The 23,342-nt window shown below is 49.3% G+C and overlaps 1 protein-coding gene across 1 annotated transcript; it reads left to right on the forward strand.

The window, feature by feature from the left end:
* Nucleotides 1-218: 218 nt before the first annotated feature.
* Nucleotides 219-1,233, forward strand: PPP1R3B (protein phosphatase 1, regulatory subunit 3B). The gene has a single exon (XM_010154466.1). The coding sequence runs from the start codon at nucleotides 252-254 to the stop codon at nucleotides 1,110-1,112; it is 861 nt and encodes a 286-aa protein (XP_010152768.1). The 5' UTR covers nucleotides 219-251; the 3' UTR covers nucleotides 1,113-1,233.
* The last annotated feature ends 22,109 nt before the right edge of the window (nucleotides 1,234-23,342 follow it).

A 23,342-nucleotide genomic window follows, 5' to 3' on the forward strand; every position in this document is an offset into this window, starting at 1 on the left:
AGTAGGCTCTGGTCCTGCCGCTTCTGCTGTAGCACACTTCTCACCATGTCTGTAAATCCCACCATGCAAGTTCCTGCCTTTTAATTAAGCGTGAGGGACTTGGCTTGATGGAAGCAAGTTTCTTTGGAGGGCTGGAGGGGAAGTGGTATAGCATTTGTCTGACAAAAGGCACATTAAAATGCTTTTCTAACATCAACTGACCCTTCTTCTCATCTTCCAGAGTGTTAGACTATTTCCCTCACAAACAAGCAATGGCTGTGGATGTAGCAATGCAGCTATACCTATGCTCTCCGCCCTTGCGGAGAGAGAAGTGCGTCTGCAAAATTGCTCCGAAGCCCAGCAAGCCGTTGCGGCCCTGCATCCAGCCCAGCGGCAAGGCCGCGCTGAATGGTGCGGAAGGGACGGCCAGCTCCTTCACACACAACAAAGTGAAGAAGAGAGTGTCGTTCGCGGATAGCAGAGGCTTCTCTCTGACAATGGTGAAGGTGTTCTCGGAGTTTGACGATCCCCTAGATATTCCCTTCAACATCACCGAGCTGATAGACAACATTGTGGGCCTGACAACAGTGGAGAGGGACAGCTTTGTCCTGGATTTTGTTCAGCCCTCTGTGGACTACCTGGACTTCAGAAACCGCCTCCAGGCAGACTGTGTCTGCCTTGAGAACTGTACACTAAAGGAGCGGTCCGTGGTGGGAACAGTGAAGGTGAAGAACCTCGCGTTTGAAAAGACTGTGAAGATCAGGATGACGTTTGACACGTGGAAAAACTTTGTAGATTACCCATGCCAGTATGTCAAGGATACGTATGGAGGGTCAGATCGGGACACATTTTCCTTTGACATCAGCTTGCCTGAGGGGATTCAGTCCCATGAAAGAGTGGAGTTCGCCATCTCCTTTGAGTGCAATGGGAAGGTGTACTGGGACAGCAACCGGGGCACAAATTACAGGATCGTGCGGTCAGAACTGAAGTCTGCCCAGGAAGCTGTTCGCCCCCTGCAGGGCCCTGACTTTGGCAGTGCCTTTGACCAGTTCGGGAGCCCTCGGTGCTCCTATGGCCTCTTTCCCGAGTGGCCCAGCTATTCGGGCTATGAGAAGCTAGGGCCTTACTACTGACCCAAGGACAAAGTCCCGATTGACTAACTGCTGCTGGTGTGTCCGCAGGCCTGGGAGCTGGTGTGAGCACGAGGCGTATGGAAAGGCAGAAGAATTATGGCTCCGTGTAGCTCTGCATAAGCCTCCCAGCAAAACCAGGTGTGCTCTGCTGGCGGTGGGCTCATGGTCAGGGAAGCATCCTTGGCATAAAGGGTTGCCTTCCCTGTCTTCGGCTCGCATAACTGGCTCTCCAGATGCTCAAAGGACCAGGAGCTGGTGTTGCTCATGTGTCTCTTCAGTGCTGCTACTCCTTCCTCTTCTATAAAGCTGCTAGTAGCCAGGGAAACACTACAATGCTTATATTGTCTGCCCAAGCTATGTAGTGGTGGCTGGTTTGTATTGCTTGCCTAGTGTTAAGGCTTTTTCAGATACGTTCTACTATTTTTAGTGGGCTGTACTACAGCTGCAGGGTTCTCCTTGCAAAGCTGGCCCAGGCCTGCTGGGGAAGTGGAGTGGTTGGCTTGTGGGGAGTGGAGTCCTCTCCTTGCACGCATCCTTGTAGTGTGAGGTCCTTCCTACTAGAGGCAGAAAGAATGTTTTGGAAATGAAAATGCAATTGTGATGACAGGAAATGTGGCCCTACAGCCTGCCGTATTAGGAGATGTAAGTGCCTGTGGGAGAGGACCTGGTATGCTTAGTCACCAGCTGTTTTATCAGCTGATCTTCAAAAACTCATTATACCCTTGGTGCTACCAAAAATAGACGTTGGCTGTAGCTGTATGGTGCTTGTAACACAGCCGTGGGCTGACAGTATTGACCGCCGCCTTCAAAACCTTCCTGCTGCTTTAACCACAAGTGATCAATGATGCTTTTTCCCCTTGATGGACATCTAAAGTCAGCTGTGGGCCCTGAAAATGCAATTCTTCCTCCTGTGGACTGTAAAAGAGGGTTTTGAACAGCAGGGGACCGGAGTCCTATGCAGGAAGGCTGTGCTCAGGTGTTACAGGAGCTAAAGGGAAATAGGCCATGGGGCTACTCTTTGTTATATTCTGTTATAAGAAGGTGACTGTTGTGCACTTACATCAGTAGAAGTGCCTTGACTGAGAAAGGGGTGGTACATTGCCATCCCAGCAATGCTTTGGATAAAACAAGCTTTGGAAAAGATGTTGCTTTTAAAAAAGACCTCCTAATGGTTTGTTACTCTGTGCCATGGACTGCTAGGCAGCTAATTGCGTGGGACTGAGAGCATGTGAGGATGCTGTGGCTATACACCATGAACATCAGCATGCTGGGCTTCCCTTGCTGTCGTAGCAGCAGCGACCGTTTCAACCTGTAAATGCCCAAGCTTTGCATCTCTGCACCCCTAAGAAGCGGCTCACCCCACTTGTGCAAAGAGCTAGCTCTGAGGAGCGTGAGGTGTGGCATTCTCCTGACACCACCCCTGGATGTGAAACAAATCACTGCTGTGAGCCATCCCTGTCTTCAAAGAGGTGGCTTGTCTTCTGGGCCTGTGCTGAGGTGGCCGGCTTGCACAGTGCCAAACAGCCTCACAAAGCTGCCTGCGTGCTAGTTGAGCAGAGTAACTTCATCCCTCAGCTCAAAGGGAGAGTGCCAAATCGTTTATAGAAATAGATGTCAGAGGAATCTTACTTTTTCTAGTGCATAATCTTTATATACTTTTTTTGGGTGCCTATAGTAGCCTATGGATGGGCTGGAGAGAACCAATGGGCTAGACTACTTAACTTTTTAAACCTATCTTTTAATTCTGGAGACTACTGTATAAAATACTTACAAGCTGTTTTACATTAACCTAGAAGGGGTACTATGATCACTGTTGGATGCTGAAAGGGACAAGAAGAGCTTGCAGGAAGCATAGCTAGCCTTCAACTGCTGCTTTTTCAAAACCCAACATCAATGCATGTCATCACTCTGCTTGATCACTTAGTCCAGGTGGTAAATGTACTTGCTGGCCCAGAGCTCATAGGCTTGGTTCCTCTGTTCAAGCAGCTTCCTGAGTCAGCCCTTATAACCTGCATCTGGCCTTTCTTGAAGGGAATGTTACCTAGCTTGGCTTGAACCTGGTTTTAAACTTCAAGCAAGTCTGAGTGACACTCTTTTTTTTTTTTTTTTTATTTAGAGTATGGTGTTAATGCTGTAGGACACTGACTGTAGAAAAGTCATGTTCTCCTGGCATGCTGTCATGCACACGGAGAGCTGTTTGAGGGCCGAAACAAGACATGTATGTCTGGGGTGCTGCGGATGGTGGTATCTCCTTATGAGCCTGTTCGTTTTCAGGCTGTGGATGGGGTGTGCTTAGGGAGGAACATGGAAGATAAGCTAGAATAGCAATGCCATAAGTAAAAGTTAAGCTGGGAACCGACTATTTGACAAATAGTGGTTTAAAAGTACTACTTGTGGCCTTTCCCCTTTTCCCTTTTTCCATTGCCAATGTGAACATAGAAGTGAGGGGTTGCTCTCCTTGCTCTGTGCCTGGAAGTGCCTTGTGGGGTGTTCTGCATGTGTTTTTTAAAAGATATTTTTGTACACAACATTCAAGTGGAAAATGCACTTTACAATTGCCATGTAATGACTTTTAAAACTATGGTTCTGTTTTTATCTGATTGTTAAAATAAAGGTGGAACACAATGTTGGCTGTGTACCTTGTGGTCATCTCATTTAAACACCCAGGGGGCTGGGGTGGTGATTTGGACACGGGACCAGCTTCTGCAAGTGGCCATTAGTAGGGAGGAGCACACGTCCACAGTGGACTCGGCTGCCTGGAAGAGGAGAGAGTTGCCTATTCCTGCCAACACAAATGCTTCCAGAGCTTCTGCAGCTGCGGGAGGAGCCAGGACCTTGTGTTAGAGCTCTGATGTTTCTCCACTAACTACTGTGTTCCCGAGCTATTCTTTCTCTGATTGCAGTGCCAGGAAACAGCCTTTTCAGGTTTTTCTGCACTTGTTTTGGATTGGGCTCAGTCTTTTCCCCTCACCTGACTCGATCTGTGATCAACACTTTCCCTCTGCTTGCTCTCTGCCTGGGTGCTGGTGTGTGATGGGTGCTAGGAGAGGTGTTGCAGTAGGAGGGTCAGGCTCTTTTCTAATACCAAGATCAAGTGAAAGTTAGACCCTTCTCCAACTCCAACTAGTTGTTCCTGCTGTCACCACAATAAAAAGTACTGGCAGGAAATGTGTTGCTTTGTAGAAATGGAACAACCGGTGTAAATGCCAGCCAGGGCTCGATTCAGGATTTGACCTGGCTTTGACCACAAAGACCAGGTCCGGGTGATGCCCTGAGGGTGTTGCATTTCAAACAATCAGCTACTGAGGTGGGTGGCTTTTGCTATTTGCAGATAAGGTAAGAAGGAAAGCTGGGGGAGGGGGGAAAGAAAGCACCGTCTTGGTGTGGGCTGGCTTGAGGGGCAATGCAGGCACTGCTGCCCATCTTGCTAGGAAGCCTCGCACAGAATGAGCTTAGCCTTTGCTCTATAAAGAAATAAAACCGAGCACCTTCTGACTGTGGCTATTTTGGAGCCTCTCGCTTTCATAAGATGAACCACCTTTCCAGGGTGTTTTGCTTTCTGCAGCAGCTGGGTAAGGCAGAGCTTTTGGTTCCCCAGGTTCCTCCCCCAGTTTTTTTGCATCACAAAACCAACATGCTGACCATGGAGTGCAAGCTCTTCACCCCACCCCCCCACCCCACCCCCCATCATGAACCTGTTCTCCCCTCGACAGCATAGGAGCAGCGTGCGCCTGGGAAAAGGGTATTGCATGGTGTTTCTTGCTGGTCTGTTATGTTTTCTTCCCCTGTGACTCAGGGGAGCCTGCGCTGGCTGTCACCCACTGCTGTTTGTGCCCAGAGACCCTTCTGGCCTTGCCTTTGTGGTGTGATTCTTCCAGGGGTGACAGGTCTGTCCAAAGGCAGCTGAGAGCTGTGCTGCAGTAGGAGTGCTCAGGTCCTGGGAAAGGGCAGAGCAGAGGCCGAAGGGTGTGCTGGGGTGGGGGGAATTATGTGTGTGTGAATTTTCACATGCAGGTGGGTAAGAGAGAAACCCTGCATGTAATCCCCTGCCTGACAGTAGCTACACCATGAGAAGTGGCAGGAGGCAAAGGGCCTCACTTTCTTGGCAGCCACTTGCCACTCCCTTTTTTCCCCAAATTCTCTGTCACCTCCACGTTTAACCAACTGCTGTTAAGCACCATTAAAAATGCTTCAGATATTTAATTTTATTTTACTACTGTTCTTTCAATCAAACACATCTCAGGTGTCTCTTGAAAGGCCATCTGATTGTTTTTCTGATTGCAGGGGGGAAAAACCAAGTATTTTTAAAAGCTATTTGTGCCCCTCCCCTGTCCCAGCACATCCCCAGGTGATTTGGGTGGCTTGGCCAGGGCTGCTTTTACATCCGAACGCTGGCCCAAGCTCATAGCGAGACGACTGCAGTCAGCCAGTTCCGGTAACGGGTTTGCGGCCGAAAACCCTGTGCGATGACAGTTTCTGTTTGAGAGATAAGGAAGTCCAAGCTAAGCCTGCTGGCTCTGGGAGACAGCGAAGGAGATGTGCAAGCATTAGAAGGGCCAAGAGATCTCTTGGGTTCCTCTCCTGATCCCCAGGTGTTATTGCTGGAGGATACAGACATTGCAATTTATAGAGCTCTTGGTGGCAGGCATGATGATTGTACAATTGCTGTTTAATATACAAAGATTTCTTAGAATGCTCCTGGCATCCCCTCCCCCCAAGTCTTTGCTCTGAGGTTCCCAAACCTCTGTATCCTGAGGGTTTTCAGTGCCACCTCTTGGCAGAGATAATTAAGCTGGATGTCAGGTTGATCTCGGCTGAGGTGTTCCAACGTCTGTGCTCCATGGACAACTCTGTAAAGGGGAGGGGGGCAGGTATTCCCCTGGTCCATATCCAACTCCCTTTGACAAGAACAATCTCCCACTGGCCCAGGGATGCTGCTGCAGGGGAGCAGCTCAGCTGAACCACTGCCAGCGTGGCAGCCTCACTAGAGCACACTGGACTGCAAGTCCTGGATGCAGTGACAAAGGAAGGATGTGGGCTCTCTGCACATGGTAGAACAGGGTCAAAACTGTTTAAGAACTTTGTTAAAAGTAGATCCAAGCATGCCAGGAAGAGCACAGCTGGGAGTTTGTTGCTCCCTTCCCATTCTTATGCTTGCTAAGAGGGTCCTCTGCCCAGGCTGGAATATGGGCTGCCAGAGTTGTCCCCAGCCTTGTCCAGCTTACAGAGCAGGGCTGGTGATGGGCTGAAAGTTCACTCTTTGAGGCTGCTCACGTATTGAAGAAGGTCCTTGCGTTCAGGTTTCAACACATGCTTCACTCGTGGCCCTGCTTAATCAGAGAGTGAGGCTCTGCTCCAACAGCATGAGCAGAGCTACAGCTGCAACGCATGAGCCTGAGCTGGTGGAAGTGATGAGCAGAAATGTAAGAAACCCAAGAGAGGCCGACTGCTTTCAAACACAACAAGGATGGTTCAGCCTGCTGTCTGTGTCTCTGCGCAGATGCTGTATGAGCACCCCACAGTCTGGCTCTAGGTGTTTGCCAGGCCAGGTTCAGTGTTGGGGGACGCTCCGGTGAAAAGCTGTCCATGGCGGGGTAAGGTGCAGAGGCTAAGAAAAAGGTCTCTGCAAGCCATGGGAGTGTAAATACATCCAGATAGTACTTTGCTGCTGGAGCAAATTTTTCTCTGGTGTTAAATGTAGCTCTTCAGGCACTCAAAGTGGAGAGTGACCAGCAGAAGATGTGTTTGCCTGGCTAACAGAGGGCTGCAGGAGCATAACAGGAGAGGAAGACGGAGTGCATCATTTCCCAACAGCAACCAGCATTTCTTCTTTGGTTTCCCCTCCACAAACTGTCAGCAAATGAGCCTCACTAACAGACTGGGTCTTTGGGAAGGATGTCTCTTGTCTACAAGGCGAGAGTTGAACAGTGCTTCCTTTTCGACGTGTCCACGGGACTTCCTGTTTCTCCGTAGAGTCTCCCACGTGTACTACAGCAGGGTATTGCCCTTTTCTCTTCCCTCTTACACACCATGACGCTGTTTCCACTGCTGCCAGCGTAACCATCACCAAACTCCAGCATGACCTTGGTTTCACAATGTCTTCCGTAGGCTCATGTGTGGTCCGGGGGCAGGAAGGGCAGCTGTGTGCAGCAGAAGAGGCTGCGCTGAGGGGACAGCTCTCAGCAGCACCAGGGGCACCCCACACCCCTGGAAACAGCACAGAGCCTTGCCATGAAGCCAGCAGTACGGGGCTGGGTTGCGACGCTCCCAAATCCCTACAGACTTGCTCCTCCTGGGCAATTTGGCCAGCTCTAAACTATTGCAATAAAACATATTTATGTCCTTGTCTTTTTTTGATGGAGCTAAGCTTCAAACCAGCTACTCTGGCCCAGCGAGGTTCTGCCATGCTGTAGCCAGAGAAACTGCCGAGCCAGTCTTTATCCTCCCCCTTGGAGGGGTACTGTGCCAGGCAGTTAGCTCTCTTAAAAGACTTGTTATTGACATTTACACCAGGCTTAAAAAAAGAAAAAGGGTGTCTTTGTTGAAAAATAATTGCAGTTGGCATGTTCCTTTGGTACAGCTAAGTCAGAACAGACACCAAGTTAAGTACTTTGGCTCCCGGAACAGGGATACAGGCAAGCCCTTCCAGCCGATGCGTTAGTCACACATCTCCTCTCTGCTCTGATGCTGCTATGCAGTTCTGGGGGTGGGAAAGCTCAAACTTCATAACCCAGGAGAATTATGCTCAAAAGAGCATAAGAAGAGGGTGAAATGCTCAGGCTATCTCCATAAATGCTTTTATAGCTTCCAGCTCTTTCTGGTGTGGGAATCTTTTTGAGGCCATGGTGATGTCTATATTTAATGAATACTAGATGGGTTCAAGTGGGAAGAGATCTCTAGATGTCTGCTCCAAGCAGGACCGCTCTTATAGCTAGCTAAGGTCACTCCAGGCCTCATCCATGTGGATGCTGATGACATCAAAAATGGAGATGCCCCACATCTCTGCGCCCCGTCCCAGGCCTGCACTGCTCTCCTGGGGAAAAGACAGAGTCCTCAGGAATCAAAGAAGCCCTGAGCAATGTCGCAGTCATGCCAAATCACCATGTTTGTTCCAGCTCCTGGCCAGATTCAGGATACATGGATGTGAGGGAACAAAGTAAGTGGTCACAGGGCAAAATTATTTCAGGGCTGGCAAGTCCTAACCCATGTGTAGTTTGTGGGAGGGAGCAGCTGCTGTTTGCGTACAGCAAGGTACTTGCCATCCTCACAAGGCATTCTGCAGTAAAGGGTAGAGTCATATTCCCAATAGAATTACTGGAAAACCTTGCTATCAAGAGCTGAAGTCCTAAATTGACTTACAGCCCACCTTCCAATGATACCCCTCAAGGTCAGTCTGAGCAAACTAGACCCCTGTTTCCTTCCCAGCACTCAATATTCAGCAGTAGGGAACTCATGATATCATGCATTTGCTTTCCATCTTTGTGGTCCCTGACAGAACAAAACTGGAGCATTATCAGCAAGAGTGTAATTCCTCAGTGTTTGTGTGGTGACACTCCAGTGCTGTGGAGATAGGCACTTTTATAGGAAGAAATAGAATAGCCCTCTGCAGCCCCACTGAGGGTTTTACGACCATTCCCCTTTCACACAGTGTTCCCCTGGACACCTCGCAGGTGTTGCTTCTCCTGCATTTCCCTGCTCGCAGTGAATTATTGGCAACGGGGTGGCCATCAGAAATGCAGTGTTTCTCCACCTATGAGCTCAGCTGAATGTGTCCTTGACGGTGCTGCAAGCCAGGGTCCAGGGTAGCTGTAGGTGATATGGTGACAAAGACCACAAGTGGCACCTTCCACCCCTCACTCAACAGCACACTTGGTCACTGGGGTAGGAGGCGTTGGAGCAGGTCTCCTTCTTGGGCTGCGGACAGTCACAGCCCAGCTTTACTATCTCCAAGAAGCTGTCTCTGAGCAGATCAACTCACAATGGGAGGCAAACTAAAAATAAATAAATCTATCGAACCCCCACACACTCCTCTGTGGTGGCTTCTGCAGGAAAACATCCCCTCAGAGACCAGAACAATTATCACTTGAATGCTTTATAGCCATGCAAGCAATTATAAAAGACATGCACTAACTTTTAAGTTGGTGGTCAACAAGATTCGTCAGACAACCAATGAATCTACACACAAATCTTTCAGTGCTTCTAAATGCCCTGCAATAACAGCCCAGTGCTGGTAAACAGTGAGCCATAAAGCCAGCAGGGATGCACTCCCTGGGGGTTCATAGCAGGATGACTGAGCATTTTAGTCATTTTTCCTTATTTTAGTTTTCGTGTTACTGCGAAGAAACATGGCTTTTGTTCAGGCAACCTGTCTTGTGAGTGTTATTTCTGTTAATAGATATCCTGGTTTAGTCCAAAACTGAGTATTAACAGTTCAGTACAAAAAGCTCTTGTCATTACTTAACTGCATCAAACTGGATTTCGTGTTTAACCATTTAACCCTACACATACGGGCACTGCACACATGACTTGGTGGCCCACTGAGACTTGGGGAAACCCACAGGAGCCTCAGGCTGCTTTGGACCCTCAGAACCCAAGGCTGTCTTTGGGGCTGGGCACCACGTGAGATGGCTCCAGCTGGCAACTCAGGATCACTTTGGAGAAACTGCAGCCTAGATTATTCACCTCTGGATGTCTACTAGACCAGGCGTTATTTCTGAGTGCCTGTGGCAACTTGCCTTGCTGCTGCATAGCCATCTTGTAGGATGTGTCTCAAGGCACGATGAATCAAGTGGGTCCTTTCCGCCGGAACGGTGATGCTCGTATGGTCTCCCTCGTCCTGCAGCAGCACCAGCCAGGACTGGCAAAACAATCCTGATAAAAATGGTTTGCTAGGATGGCTTGTGGGTGTCGAGCTGGAGGTGGCCAAATTCTGGCTACATTAACCAACCTTCAAATAGCCATATACCCCCCTCCCAAGCAAAACAACGGGATGTGGGAAGCCATGGGTCCAGGTCATCTCGATGAAGCTAAAGACCTTGTGTAAGGCTATAGGATGGGCTACGCTACTACTGAGGAGACAGAGGAGCCCAAGTCCCAAGGAGGCAGCAGGGCCAGGCCATCTCTGACCCCTGTCACAGAGTGGAGAATGTGGTCTCATGCTGTAGGGGCTGGTACAGGTCCCTTGTGCTGTGTTACACAACTAGGCATCAGAAACACTCGCTCCTCTTGCCTGCTGCGTGCTGGAAGGGCTAGGTCCCTCAAAACTTCAGCTGGAGTATGTCAGCTTGGGGAAATCCTGCCTCATGGATGAACGTCTGGGATGAGAATGCCAGCATGCCTGCACTCGGTGCCAAGCTGAGCCAGCGCAGGCTCTCAGGTTCCCTCTACCTTAATACAGTCAAGCTCGCCCTTAGCATTTAAAGCACTGCTTAGATAATCAGACATGGCAGTTGCACAGCCACATTGCAGAAGGTGCAGCTCCTAGGCTGCCCATCAGCTTGAGCCATGCTTTTCATGGGGCTGGGAATGGGTGGCAGGCCAGCCCTGACTGATGCTCGTGGGCTTCTCCGTCTTGAAGCACACACAGTTATTAATCTTTTCTTGCCATCAGCCAGCTCCTTACAGCAAAGCCTCCTCGTGATGACAGGCATCTTCCCCCATCATGGGTAGGAAGTGCAAGGGAGAAAGAAGGCCTCAAGCTCAGCTTTCTGATTAACAAAATGAGAAATCTGCCAGAGTCTGGAAAAAGCACCCATCTGGCAGGACCTTGCAGCTCCACCCTCAGGGAATTTGCATTTCTGACACTCAGTCTGCCTACCAGGCAGAATACACTTCCAGCATCAGCTGCAAGCAGAGAGAGACTGAGACAGTTCTGTACAACTTACTCTAAATAAGGCTCCACCCAGCTCTAGGCTCCACCCAGCTCTAGCTGCAGCCAAGAAAAAGCCAAGGCTCCCTTCTGAAATACTCAGGAGGTCATAAGCTAGCTGGGAACTGTATTTTCAGCTCTGACGTTGCTTTTCAGGTCTGCTGCTTGTGTTCGTGCCTGGCTGCTTCTCCCTTTCCAAATTTCCAGTAGTGGATTGCCTCTGTTTCCTTAACAATGCAAAGAAGGAAGAAGTTTGGATACAGTCTTAAAGCAAAAGAGTGGAAGCAATTCATAGCATCTTGCATCAGGGGGGCACTGATAACATCTCGAAGCCTCAAACCCATCTGAACCTGAATCAATAGCCAGATTTTTCCAAGGTGCAGATGACCCAGGAAGAGGAATGGGTGAGCAGTGACCAAGGGGAGTTCCCAGCTGCACTACTGGACTCAAATTTTTCCATTGATCAGAGAGAGTGCTCACTTCTCAGAGGACCAACTGTTTGGCAAAGGAGCAGCTCCACAGCCCAGCAGACCAAGCTGTAAATACAGCCCCAGGGAACCAGACCACTCCAAACTGGTGCAATTATCAAACTGTGTGGATGAATAATCATCCAAACAGCTTTCTCTGGGCGATGCAGGGAAGAAATGTCACCAACCATGTGAAAATTGAGACCATATGCTTCTATGATGCCTTCTTAGAGGGGTTTTCATGAAAAGCTGGAGTGACTTCAAGGCTGGTTCCCAGGTCTGACCCCAGCACAGCAGTCCCTCCTCTGCTGGTCCCAGCTCAGGTCATTATTTTCACTGCAGCCAATGCCTACTTTTCTGCACTACCTAGTGAAAGGCTGCAAGTCCTTCAAGGCCAAGATAGAGCTTGTGCTTTGTTTGTTTGGATAAAAAAGAATGCTAGAAAAAAAACTCAGATGTCGGAGAACTGCCTCTGGCCTCCCCCATCCGTACACGAAGGCAACTCCTCCATGGCAGCAGCAGCCTCTCCTTCCGCTTGGCAGGTGTTGTCTGGACCAGAGCCATAGATACAGGATCTATTTTCTGTCGAGCATGCAAAGGAGAGGGAGTTGCCTAGCATAGCCCGTGCCAAAAAACACTTTGCTATGCACTTTAACAGCTGATCTGATATCACAGAGGTGCTGGCCCCCATTCCCTGTGCTTTATTCCCTGAAGAAGCAGGGTGATTCTTGGTTTTTCTTTCCATGAGGAAGCTGTCAGATATAACCTGACACCTGAAAGGGTTTTTTCCACTGCGCAATTAGTTTCTGGGAATTTGGGCATCTTTCCTACCCTGAAAGATGGCATTTTCCACCTCTTGGGAGGCCTGCCCCTCACTGTCCGGCTCTGTGTGTGCCAGTAATGGAGCCACACGTGCATGTGTCGGAGCTTCCCCAATTCTTTGCCCTGCTTACCCCATCCTGAACAACCCTGGCTACAGCTCTAGCATTTCTGGAGGCATGCACCAAAGGCTGGGAAACTGGGAGAAAGCAAAGCAAGCCCTAGTCAAGCAAGGCGGCTAGTTATTGCCAAGCTGCTATTTTTACTGCAAGAAGCCCTGGAGCAGCAAAACTGCTTGCCTCGTGTATGTTCATTAGCAGCACAGATAAGAGCAGCATTGATTGCAGGCTATAATTAGATCTCTGGGACCTTCTGGACTGGCTTTCTCTGGCATTGTGCTACTTTGAAAGCACTTCTAATTTCTTTTTCATTCTTTCTTTCTTTTTCTGAATGGTTGGGATGGCATTTCCCTATTCAGCAGATTTGGGACAGTTTCTGTTTTCACCATTGTGGTTCACAGAGCTCTCCCCAACTCGGTGCCACAAGCCCCACACCACAGAGTTAGCAAAAGCTCCATTGTTTGACCACTCCTGGTCCCTTGGGTTGTAGAGTTGGCCAGACTGTAGCTTTCCTCCTAGCACTGCATCGCTAACCTGCCAGGCAGCACTCCCTGCTTCACTTAACATGCCAAGAGGCAGTTTTGCGAGTATCTTCCTCCAATGATGACTCCAATTTTCCTGGAATCGCTTTCTTAGCCTGTTCGGCACAGCCAGCCTGGAGCAGTCCCAAAAGAGATGGATGCAGTAAGCCAGCGCTAAGCACGTACTCCCAGCACGGTGGCCTACATGGAAATTATTACTCCTTCCCTGCACTGCTAGAAAACAGCCTCAGCATCCACTCAGTGTAAACAGGGGAGGAAAGAAGCACAAAGGCCTGGTGTTCACATATTGATATTCCACATGTCAAGCGATCTCCATGCTTCTGGCCTCCCCTCCAAAATGCTGGTGCGTTGGAGACAACCACTAAGCAAGGCCCTCTGATGGGCACAGACCTTTTCTGGACTGCACCACATTCATCTCTCTTTGCCACATCCACAGGCCATTCCTGTATCTTCTGCTGCGCTGCCCACACAGCAGCCAGGAGGCAGGGACAGAGGTGCCAGCAGTCCCCCTGGGATTGCAGAGCCAGAGGCCAAACCAACAGTGATTAAGGTGTATTTTTGAGTGGCACTCTGGTGGAGGACATAAATTCACCCAGGACAAAGCATTTTGGTGATGAGATACTTTTTGGCTTCCTGCGTTCTCATCAGAGACTTGCTGACCTCACGCTGACGTGTAACCTGAACTAGATATGCTGACTGCCTGCCCCTTTCCAGTACCTTCAGGCAGCAATAAAACTCTGCCCCACCCAACCTAAGGTAATCGTGCTTTTTTTCTGCAATGTCAACATGAATTTTATCCTACTGTTTGTGCTTCAAATCTATGTGAATCACTGGATATCTTTACTCCATTGACTCCCCTTCCCTAATGTTAAATAGCTTTCCTGCCAGTATAAATTGAAGCAGTTTAAAGTTAAAGCTCTGCTCTGACAAATGGCTTTGTGAAGCTCTATTTGCTTACATATGAAATTTGTTCCTTGTGTGAGATCTAAGACAGATCTGCTGAGGTTAGTGCCTCTCATATGGGTTTATTGCTTGTTACTCCTCTGAACCCAGGAAGAACCAGTCTAGCAAAGGGAGCAGGTGTTTTATTCTGGGCGATTTTCTAATTACCTGTATCAGTTCTGCACGTGCAAGCCACAGTATCTAGCCAAAAGGTCATCATGGCTTGGCTGGAGATGAGCAACTTGATTATAAGAAAGAGGTGAAAAAGAAATTACAAGCTTGAGTTGCAGAGCCCAGCACAGATTGTGACCCAGCTCACACTGATGAGCAGCCAAAAATTCAAGATCAAGACCTCCATCTGTGGTGTGGCAGGAAGAAGTCTCCCAAACTGAGCATCAGTTGGGTCTCCCACTGACTTTCTTTTACACGTAGGTGACTTTTTACCCACAGAGGCCTTTTGGTACCTAACTCCCCATCCTCCCCTTAGGTCTTACATGTGGCCTACAGCAGCCTGTAATAGACCAGGCCTGGCAAGGCTGTTGAATAATTTCTAGCCCAGAACTACCGGAGCAGTAGGACAAGAACATTTCTAACCAGCTGGGGCTAAGGACAGAGCCCCTCTCTCCCAAGAAAACTGAGTTTTCAGCAAATCAGTCTTGCAGGAAGAAGAAGCAGCCACTGCCGTTTCTGTCCCAAGGCATTTGACATGGCAACGCATGGTTTGCACTGGAACCAAAGTCCATTAGTTTAGCAACAAAAAGCCAGCAGCACCTGATTTTCTAATGTAACCTGATACCACTATTTAATGTCTACAGTGTGAATTATTAACAGAATTCCACCCAACGCCTTATCGTTGGGAGGCTGGAAAACTTACCTACTTTCAAGGGCAGGTTCAATTTCCTTTGTCTGACCTAGATTCTATAATTCTCCCCCCTATCTTAGCTTTATTTACACTTCTAAATTGACAGGCATGACGTGTGGCTTACCATCCTCCCATGAAAAGAGGAACAAAGGGGTGAAGGTCACTGCTACCTGCCTATTGGAGGGGGACAAGCTGAAAGGGAAGCAAAGAGACAGTGAGAGAGGGCGGTTCTGTTTTCTTTTGATATAGTTTGGCACTGAAAATGCACACGCCTAAAAAGAAATTGAATCTTTAAAGGACACTATGACAGGGACAGGTCTGCAGGGTAAAGACAAATCCCCTCCTGACCAGGCAGAAACTCAGGTCTTCTGTGCTTCTCCCAGGCCACTCTCTCATGCTCCCATCTCCCCCTTGCCCTGTGCTTCCTGGGCAGTCTCCCCGATAGAAGCCCACGTCCCAAGTGTCCCATTCTCCTCCCTGTCTCTCTCCCCACCTCAGTTTCCCTCTGGAAACCCACTGCTGCTAGAGGAGCCAGTCGCATCATCCTCGGGATGACCAGGGGCCAAGCCATGCCCAGGTTTCTCCTGAGATGTCTACAGCAGGGTGGTACCTGAGCGTCTGGGTGCACGTGCTGCCCACGGGGGCTGGGCAGCAAGCCACGCCATGATGTGAGAAACGTGACAGCCACACTGCTCAAGGGCCTGGCTTCTTGCCCAATAATTGGCTTGAAGAAGGAGAAAAAAATTGTTTGCAGGAGTATCACGGAGAGACATCAAGACGGGGCTATTAATAACAGGCGAGACATAACCTGCAGGCCACATGTCACAGGGCCTCGTGGTGAGGCTGTCGTGGTATGTGCAATTCAGTGTGCCATCGTGGGGAGGCAAGTGTAACCCTCACACCTGTGGACCTGAAGCTACTCAACCTTTACACTGCATATCCTAGTGCTTTGGGGTGTTCTTGGGAAACTCCTCAGGATCCCCCATGTGTGTTTCTCCCTCCTGCGAACAACCTTCACTTGGTCCAGTGCCTATCCCCTACCACTGCAGGGGGTGCCACAATGGGCAGGCATCATCCTTCTTAATCCCCACTTAGCCGAGCTGCCATACCAGACACAGACTGAAAGAGCCTTTGACTCACTCTGGGCAACTGCAGCTCGCCCTGCAGTGTGCTGCAAGAGCACACCGAGGCTGCGTGGCCAGGCAAGGCAGGCAGCAAATCCAGCAGACACCAAGTCGGGCTTCCCTGTGCAGCACGTGGATCTTGGCCTTAGTGGACACAAGGCTGGCGACCTGCCGGCCCGTCCCCTGCAGCTGCTCGTGGAAGTCCCTGTATCCTCAGGACTGCAGATCCAGATGCTTTGTCTCCAGAATATACTGTGTTTATCTGTAGCACATGAAGAGTTTTCCTTGCCACCTTCCTATTTTTTCCAGGGCAACTTGGGTTGTTATTTCACGTCCTATTCAAAATCCTGCAAAGTTATTGCTCGCTTGCAATAACTTGCCATTGAGATGTGCCACCTCAAACTCCCCTTTACACATAGACCTGCGGTGGTTAAACCACGACAAGACCACAGCCCTCTTTCCACGGGATCCAGTTTTCTATCCAACACCTCACCAACCTCTGTTGGTATTATACCCAGCACAAACCATTCCTCCGTGGAGTCCGAGTGTCTCTCTTTCCTGCCAGCACTGTGCAGAGACAATAGCCTGCTCCTTCCCAGCAGTATACTCTCTTGTGCAAACCACAACTAGCTCCTGCTTTACAGCAGCAAAACCAGATGTCTTTATTTCACTGAGTTACTAGGAAGTGAAATTATTTCACAGTATTTGCCAAAATATCCTTCTTTCCAGGTTTCAGTATGACTAGGAATGGGAGGAAGATGCTGTTCTGTTTTTTTCTACTTGAAGAAGTGTTTGGCATGCAGCTGAAGAGCACAGCATGGCACAATTAAACAAGAGCAGGGCGTATCTGCCAGTAGCCAGGCTGCCTCCAAGACCAAGTACATCTGCCTAGAGAGCCTGCAGAGCCTCCTGGAGACTGCTGTCCTGGTGAACGGCTCCTGAAGCCAGCCTCTCGCTTTCCATGGAGCAGCCCTCATGGAAAGCCCAACTGCCCACATGGGAACCATTTTCCAGGACAGCTTCCAGTGCTACTTGCTCCCCATGACTGTCAGGTCTCCCCGGCCAAGGGGTAAAGGCCAGCAAAGACCCCAGCCACATGTGGGAACCAAGCCTTGGTATTTGAGCAAGAGTGGGGAGGGCCTCAGGGGTGACTCCATCCACGTGTCCACCCCCTGAGACAAGGTGCTCTGCACAGGGCAGACACCTCTGGGCACAGCTAAACACCTCCCCTGTTGTAGGGAGGAGATGGAAAGAGGTCAGTGATCTAGGAGGGACAGGCAGGTCAGCCTGGGAGAGGCTGAAGAAGGCTGATAGGGAAGGGTGGAGAAACCCCACCCCACTCCTCCTCGGTGTCTTTGCTCTCCTGTTCTGCCACTTCCAACGACACAACCCCCAGGAAAGCAGCTGTGGGTTTGGTGAAGGTGCCTTTGAGCTGGAGGTGGAGGGAGGGACCTGGAGAAGGACCCCAAGGCCAGAAAGGCAGGTGGAGATGCTCCAGCACCACCAAATGGGAATGATGGGAGACCGAGACTGAAGGAAATGGCAGTGGAAGCCCTTTCTGTTTGTAGCGCATGTCTGCAGAGGTCCAAGAAAGGAGAGTGGAGTTCCCCAGGCTCGACACAGCTATCCTAATCCACCACAGTACTCCAGAGTGAGGAACTACCAAGAGGTCACTCCCTCATCCAAGACACAGCAGCAACCACAGACAAGGACGCCCCAAGGTGAGGTAAGATGCACATTTCTCATCTACCCAGCAAGCAGCTCTACCCAACAGATTCCCCTGAGGAAAGGAAGAGGAAAAATGTGTCACACCCTGACCAGAAACCAGTCAGCTGCTCACAGTCACATCAGCTGCCATAAAACTGCAAAATAACCTCACAGCTTAGGCAAGCCAAACCAAACCCCGTTGGTCTGAAGTTCATTTAGTAAAGCATATGCAACCCCAGTCAGAAGGCCCACGGGAAACACCCCAAAGAGGGGCAAAGTTTTCTCAAAGTTGCTTGCAGAGTAGGTTAAAAAGGCCTTTCTTAGATGACCATCAATAGTCATCTAAGCACAGGGTAGCAGAATCAGCTGTGATTTTGCCAGAGCCAGTTAGACTTTGGAGGCAAAAAATTATGCCCATGAGATAACATGAAGCTTCTTAGGATCGAGCTTTTCATACGAAAAGGCTGGGCCAAGCAATGGCTTGGTTAAGAGGAAAACCATAAGGTTTTTAAGAGGGCAAACATCAAGTGTTTTAAAACCACATGATGAAACATTTGGAGAAACCCAAACCAAAGTATCCCCTGCACCCTGATTCACATTTGATTTGACACTCCATCCTGGTTCAAGGTGAGGAAGGAGTGAAAACACTGTTGTTTTCTTGGCACAAGCAACTCCCTCCCTACAAGGGTGTTTGAATTTACTGTGACAGAAACCTGAAGACTTGCAGGGAGTGGTGCCTGCATAAGGTACAGCTATGGCTTTCTCCTCACTGAAACTCAGGCACTCAACTTTGGCTTTGCGTTCTCTCTTCAGGGAGGCTTTTCACCAAAAAGAAGTATTAGCATGGAAAAAATGACTCTGTGGGTACTGCGTGGGAGTGTGGGACTTTCTTGACTCATAGCATTGGCAGAGCATCCCAGTGTGGACTTCCAAGTTGGACCCAGGCCTTGGAGACCTTAAAATCCCAGTGGGACTTGAGCCCCACTATCTGGATAGGCTCTCTGTCCTCCTCACCCGGGGCAGGGTTATTACTGCTTGTTGACTCCAGACCTTTCCTCTGGTGGGAGCAGTCGTATTTTCAAGCCTCGATTCCTCAGCTGCTCACCCATCAGAGACAGCTGGGAAACTCACAGGATACCTCTTCTCACCCTTGGCGTGAAACCCAAATTTATTTGGTTTCTCCCAGGAGGAGATGAAGAGAAAACAGCCCTCCTTCCTGCCGCCACGGCACAGGCTAATGAGAACGTGTGCCTGCTCATTCTTCCTCTGAGACAACACAAACAGAGTCCATCACAGACAGGGGATGCCTGCAGCAGCTATCCTGCTTTCCTCCTGCTTCCAGCAATTTCAGATCAGCAATGCTGTTGAAGCACCAAAACCATTGTCTTGCACGGAATTAACCAACATGGATTCACAGCCACTCCACAGCAATGACTGATCCAAACAAGTCAGGCAGCGATCAGTGCTGAGACCTGGAGATGGGAGAAGCCTGGAAAATCAGAGGATGAGAGGTTTCCCAAGAGGCGAGGAAGAAATGGCATGCCTCTTCAGCAAGTTCATGAGGTTCAGGCAGCAGCCTGAGAAGATGTGAAAGGACATGCGGCGCTGGGTCTCAGTGCCGAGGAGTCAACGCTCCTACAAACAACAACAGCCCCATCATGAAAAGACGTGTCCAACTGGCTGCCCTGAGCCAACCTGGAGGATCTCAGAGGATTTCAGGATGGAAGCAGTAGGGAGATCGAGGGGTTGGGAAGAGGAAATTGGCAGAAAGCACCGGTGCAGCTCCAGGCAGCCTTTTGCACAAATGGCTGAATACAGCCAGAACGAAAGTCAAACAGGAGACAGAAGACGGAAGCCTGGATATCTGCCCAAGACTACTGAGGGGCAGTGCGACCAGGAATGAGCAGCCCTGCAAAGCTACAAGGCCCAGGACTGCTTCTCTGGGTTTGCTCTTGCAGCGAGAGGTGCGTGACAGGCACCCAGCCTAGTCCACACTGAGGGACCTGAATGTGACTGCAAAGGAATGCTACGAAGCAGAGGCATTCGCGAGAGAATGAAGGCCACGGTGGACATTTTGGTAATGATTACCAGGTTTTAAGGCTGTTGGCAAGGTTTCCAAACATGGAATTATCCTCATGAAGTCATCTGATGGACATGTGCTGAAGCCAGAACCTCACCATCTTCCATACAGGGAATCAAACCTCGTGTCACTCCCTGCCCCCCCGACCCTGCACTTCTAAATCCTGTTTAAAAATAGGATGTTTCTGAGTTCATTCTCCCTTAGTGAAAACCATAGGAACAGTTGCTATCCAAAACAGTGCTGTCGTAAGTTGTGTACACTGAAAGACTGTAAAACTGGAGTGCAGAAAGCCTGTGACCTCGGGAGAGGTAAAAATGGCTGCAAAATTACTCCCTCTCCATTCAAACGTGTTGCTTTCTCAGCCAGTGTCTGCTGAAGGAGACAAAGGCTTTTTAATTATTTGGCCCCCAAAGTCATTAAGAAGCTAGCTGGAGACTGCCCTTTTTTTTTTTTTTTTTAAACAAGCATACTTCCTTTCCTTCAAAAAACATCTTTGCTGTGCAAAACAGCAAAAGCCAGCAGTCCAAGCTTAATTGAGTTCCTGTGTGTTTGGCTTACGTGCACTTCAGGAGAAAGAAATATGCAAACATGGGAACAGGGCCAGCATTTGCAAAATTCATGAGAAAAAAACCCCACAGTCACTGCTTCTGCAGAAGCCCTGCCTTGCATCAATTTACACTTCCACAACCAACCAACCAAGGAGAAAAGCATGCACCATGGTCACTTGTGCTTAGCTTTCCCTTCCCTTCTTCCTCCAGGAGCAGAGGGACACCAGGTCTGGGTAGTTTTTCAGCCCATGATGCTGTGAGACAGGAACAGGATAGTGATATAAGCTATCTGTAGTCTTTATGTCAGTCAGGCCTGCCTTGGTCAAACACTGCTCCTAGGAAGGACAGAAGCCTGCAGGGAAGAGGGAACTACTGCAGCAGGCCTTCAGGCTGCTGCAGCAGCAAACCCCCACGCAACTTCTCCAAAGCAAAAATCAAGGCTGAACATACCAGTAGCAGGAATCCCCCGCTAAGGGCTTCACGCCCGCCATGACGCAGTGCAGGACCACTGGTGATGAGAGTTTCCCTGTTGCTGCTGGCCCGAGAGCAGAAAAGCCAGGCTGGAGGTCCTGAGACCTAGGATGCTCATGTTGCTTTGTGCCACTGGGCAACCAGACAAGTCCATGACAGCAGTTTTCATCCCGTTTGCAGGAAGAAGGCAGGGGAGGAAGCAGGTTCTTCAGGTCCCAGTGCCAAATCTGAGATGATGTGACCTAGTGCCAGGGCCGCACAGTCACTGTAGGTGAACACCAGGTACCAACACCACATTCAAGCATACTGGAGCAGGACGCAGCTGGGCTGCTATGGCCAGGCCTCTGTCCACTGTAAGGCACGAGGATCACACGAGACTCCCCAAGAAGGAGTTGTGCACACAGCCGATGGTGTGTCCAAGCTGTAGGCCCGACACCTTGCCTCTGGCAGAGTAAGTGCTCGCCACTCTCAACTCTGAGCTGTTGAACATGGGGACCTCGCTGTGTTTTCCCACCCAGAGACCTTTTCTGTGCTGCTGTGAGGACAAGCAGAGTACAGACCACCTTTGAGTCAAGTGCTTGGCTCTGAGCAGACCACATTAAGCAAAACCTAGAACAAGAGCAGCTCGCCAGCAACTAGAAGGCCTTCCCAAGCAGAAACAGGCTCTCAGAAGTGTTCAAAAAATATCTAGAGCCCTACAGCATTGTGTGGCAACACCAAGAGAAGAAATTCTGAAGACAAGACAGTACTGGGCAAACACAGACAAGGGACTGGCCCTGAATTTCTCAAGAACCCTAAACCTCAAAGCTTCCTTCTTGGATGTTATTTTCTGTTAGGCACAATCCTTTAAGCAGAGAGTGTTTTCAGCAGTGCAAGTAGAAACTATTGCAGCTGGCTTAAGTGATGGACAACCATTGTGAAAATGCTTACAGTGGTGCAAGCATCCATTGGGACCTATTTTCTGGAGGTTACTGCCCTCAGACATATCAGTGTTTTTCATCTCCCACTACTAGTCATGCTTGCCTCTCCACAAAATATTGTCTGAACTCACCTGGCCAACATTCTGCTCCAGTTAGAGCCGGAAAAAAGGACATCTGAAAATGCAACAGCCTTTCTCAAGATGAGACCTTCATCATCCCATGGACATTTTCAGACATTTGACATCTTGAGTGTGCACAATTTATCCTCAGCCAATTCCTGTAAAATAAACAAGCAAGAACACAATGCCTCTGCCAAACTGGTACATCTCAGGGGACTGCAAATACCTGAAAACATGTATGGTAAATACTAGTTTGGTACTTTCTTGTGTTTTCCTTGCTAGAGATCAAAAGTCTTTCTGCATATTAACAAAGCAAGAATTCTCTGTTTCAGTAGTCCACAGACAAATCAAGACTCTGTGGTACCAAACACTGGCAAGTTTAGAAAAGAACCTAGGGCTGGGAAAAAAAAAACAAACCACAACCACAAAAAAGACCAACCAAACAAAAAACTCCCAAACAAACAAAAAAAACCCCCCCCACCCACAACACCAAACACTCAAAAAAAAATAAATAAAAAAAACAACACCCCAAAAAAACCCCAAACCAAAAAAAACCCACACTAGCAGCTTGGGAAAAACTCTGGTACTTTTTCAGGAGCCTGAGGAAAGGCTAATAGTTATAAGTGGCCTGAGCACCTCAAGTAATGCTTGTAGCTACTCACACTCTCCTGCTTTTTCTGGGGGTGGCCTACTAGCATTGGCTATGACTTAGAAGCCATTGGTCCTTCTGACCTCTGAATCCTTGGAAATGTACTTGGGGTCCCCTGGACACCTAAAAAAGGGCTGGATATAGGCACTATGAAGAACCGTTAAGTTCCACGTCTTGCCTTGACCCTTTCCTCAGTCCTGCCTCTCTCTGAGCACATTCAGACCCTTCCCGCTTGACGTGACATTTCCCTGGGTATCAAGAGCTCACAAGTACCTTGAGTAAAAGATGGGAGCCGCACTATTTCTCCACACCCTGCCCCTCCCCTACAGTCATGGCTCAGGAGAAAGGCATGTCTCTGTCCATCACACGTACACCATTTACAGTAGAAACCACCCTGTCCAAGGGCTGTTCCCACCTCATGGGTGAGGAGTGTGGTTTTCTGCCTACTTATTATTTTTTGGGCCTGTTTACATATAATCACTGACTGGATCACTCCAGCTTGTTGACATCTTTCTTCTGGAGGTCCTCAAACTGGACAACGTGCTAATACAACCCCACAAACACCAAGCAGGGGGAAACCAATCCTCTCCTCTGCTCCCATCACCTGGGTGCAATGTAGGCAGGAGAAATCATCCGTGAGGACAAGAGACATGTAGCTCCAGAACATCAAGGATACTTTTTGGTTCATCTAAAAAGTAGAGTGAGGCTGGATTAGTACCCCTAGAACTGTGCATAGAGGTGCGGTTATTCTGAACGAGAGACTGCTACATCTCCAACCTGGTCTAGTGGAAGGTGTCCCTGCCCATGGCAGAGGAATTGGAGCTAGATGATATTTAAGGTCCCTTCCAACCCAAACCATTCTGTGATTCGATGAACTCAAAGGTGACAATCTCTGCAGAAGTCAGGGCAGCATCTGGGAGAGAGGATGTTCTTGTGGACACCGAATCCCTGGGAACGTGGCCTGCAGGAAAGGCTTCCCCGCTGGTAAAGATG

The sequence above is a fragment of the Eurypyga helias genome, unplaced genomic scaffold, assembly GCF_000690775.1.
Source record: "Eurypyga helias isolate BGI_N326 unplaced genomic scaffold, ASM69077v1 scaffold18436, whole genome shotgun sequence".
Taxonomy (NCBI): domain Eukaryota; kingdom Metazoa; phylum Chordata; class Aves; order Eurypygiformes; family Eurypygidae; genus Eurypyga; species Eurypyga helias.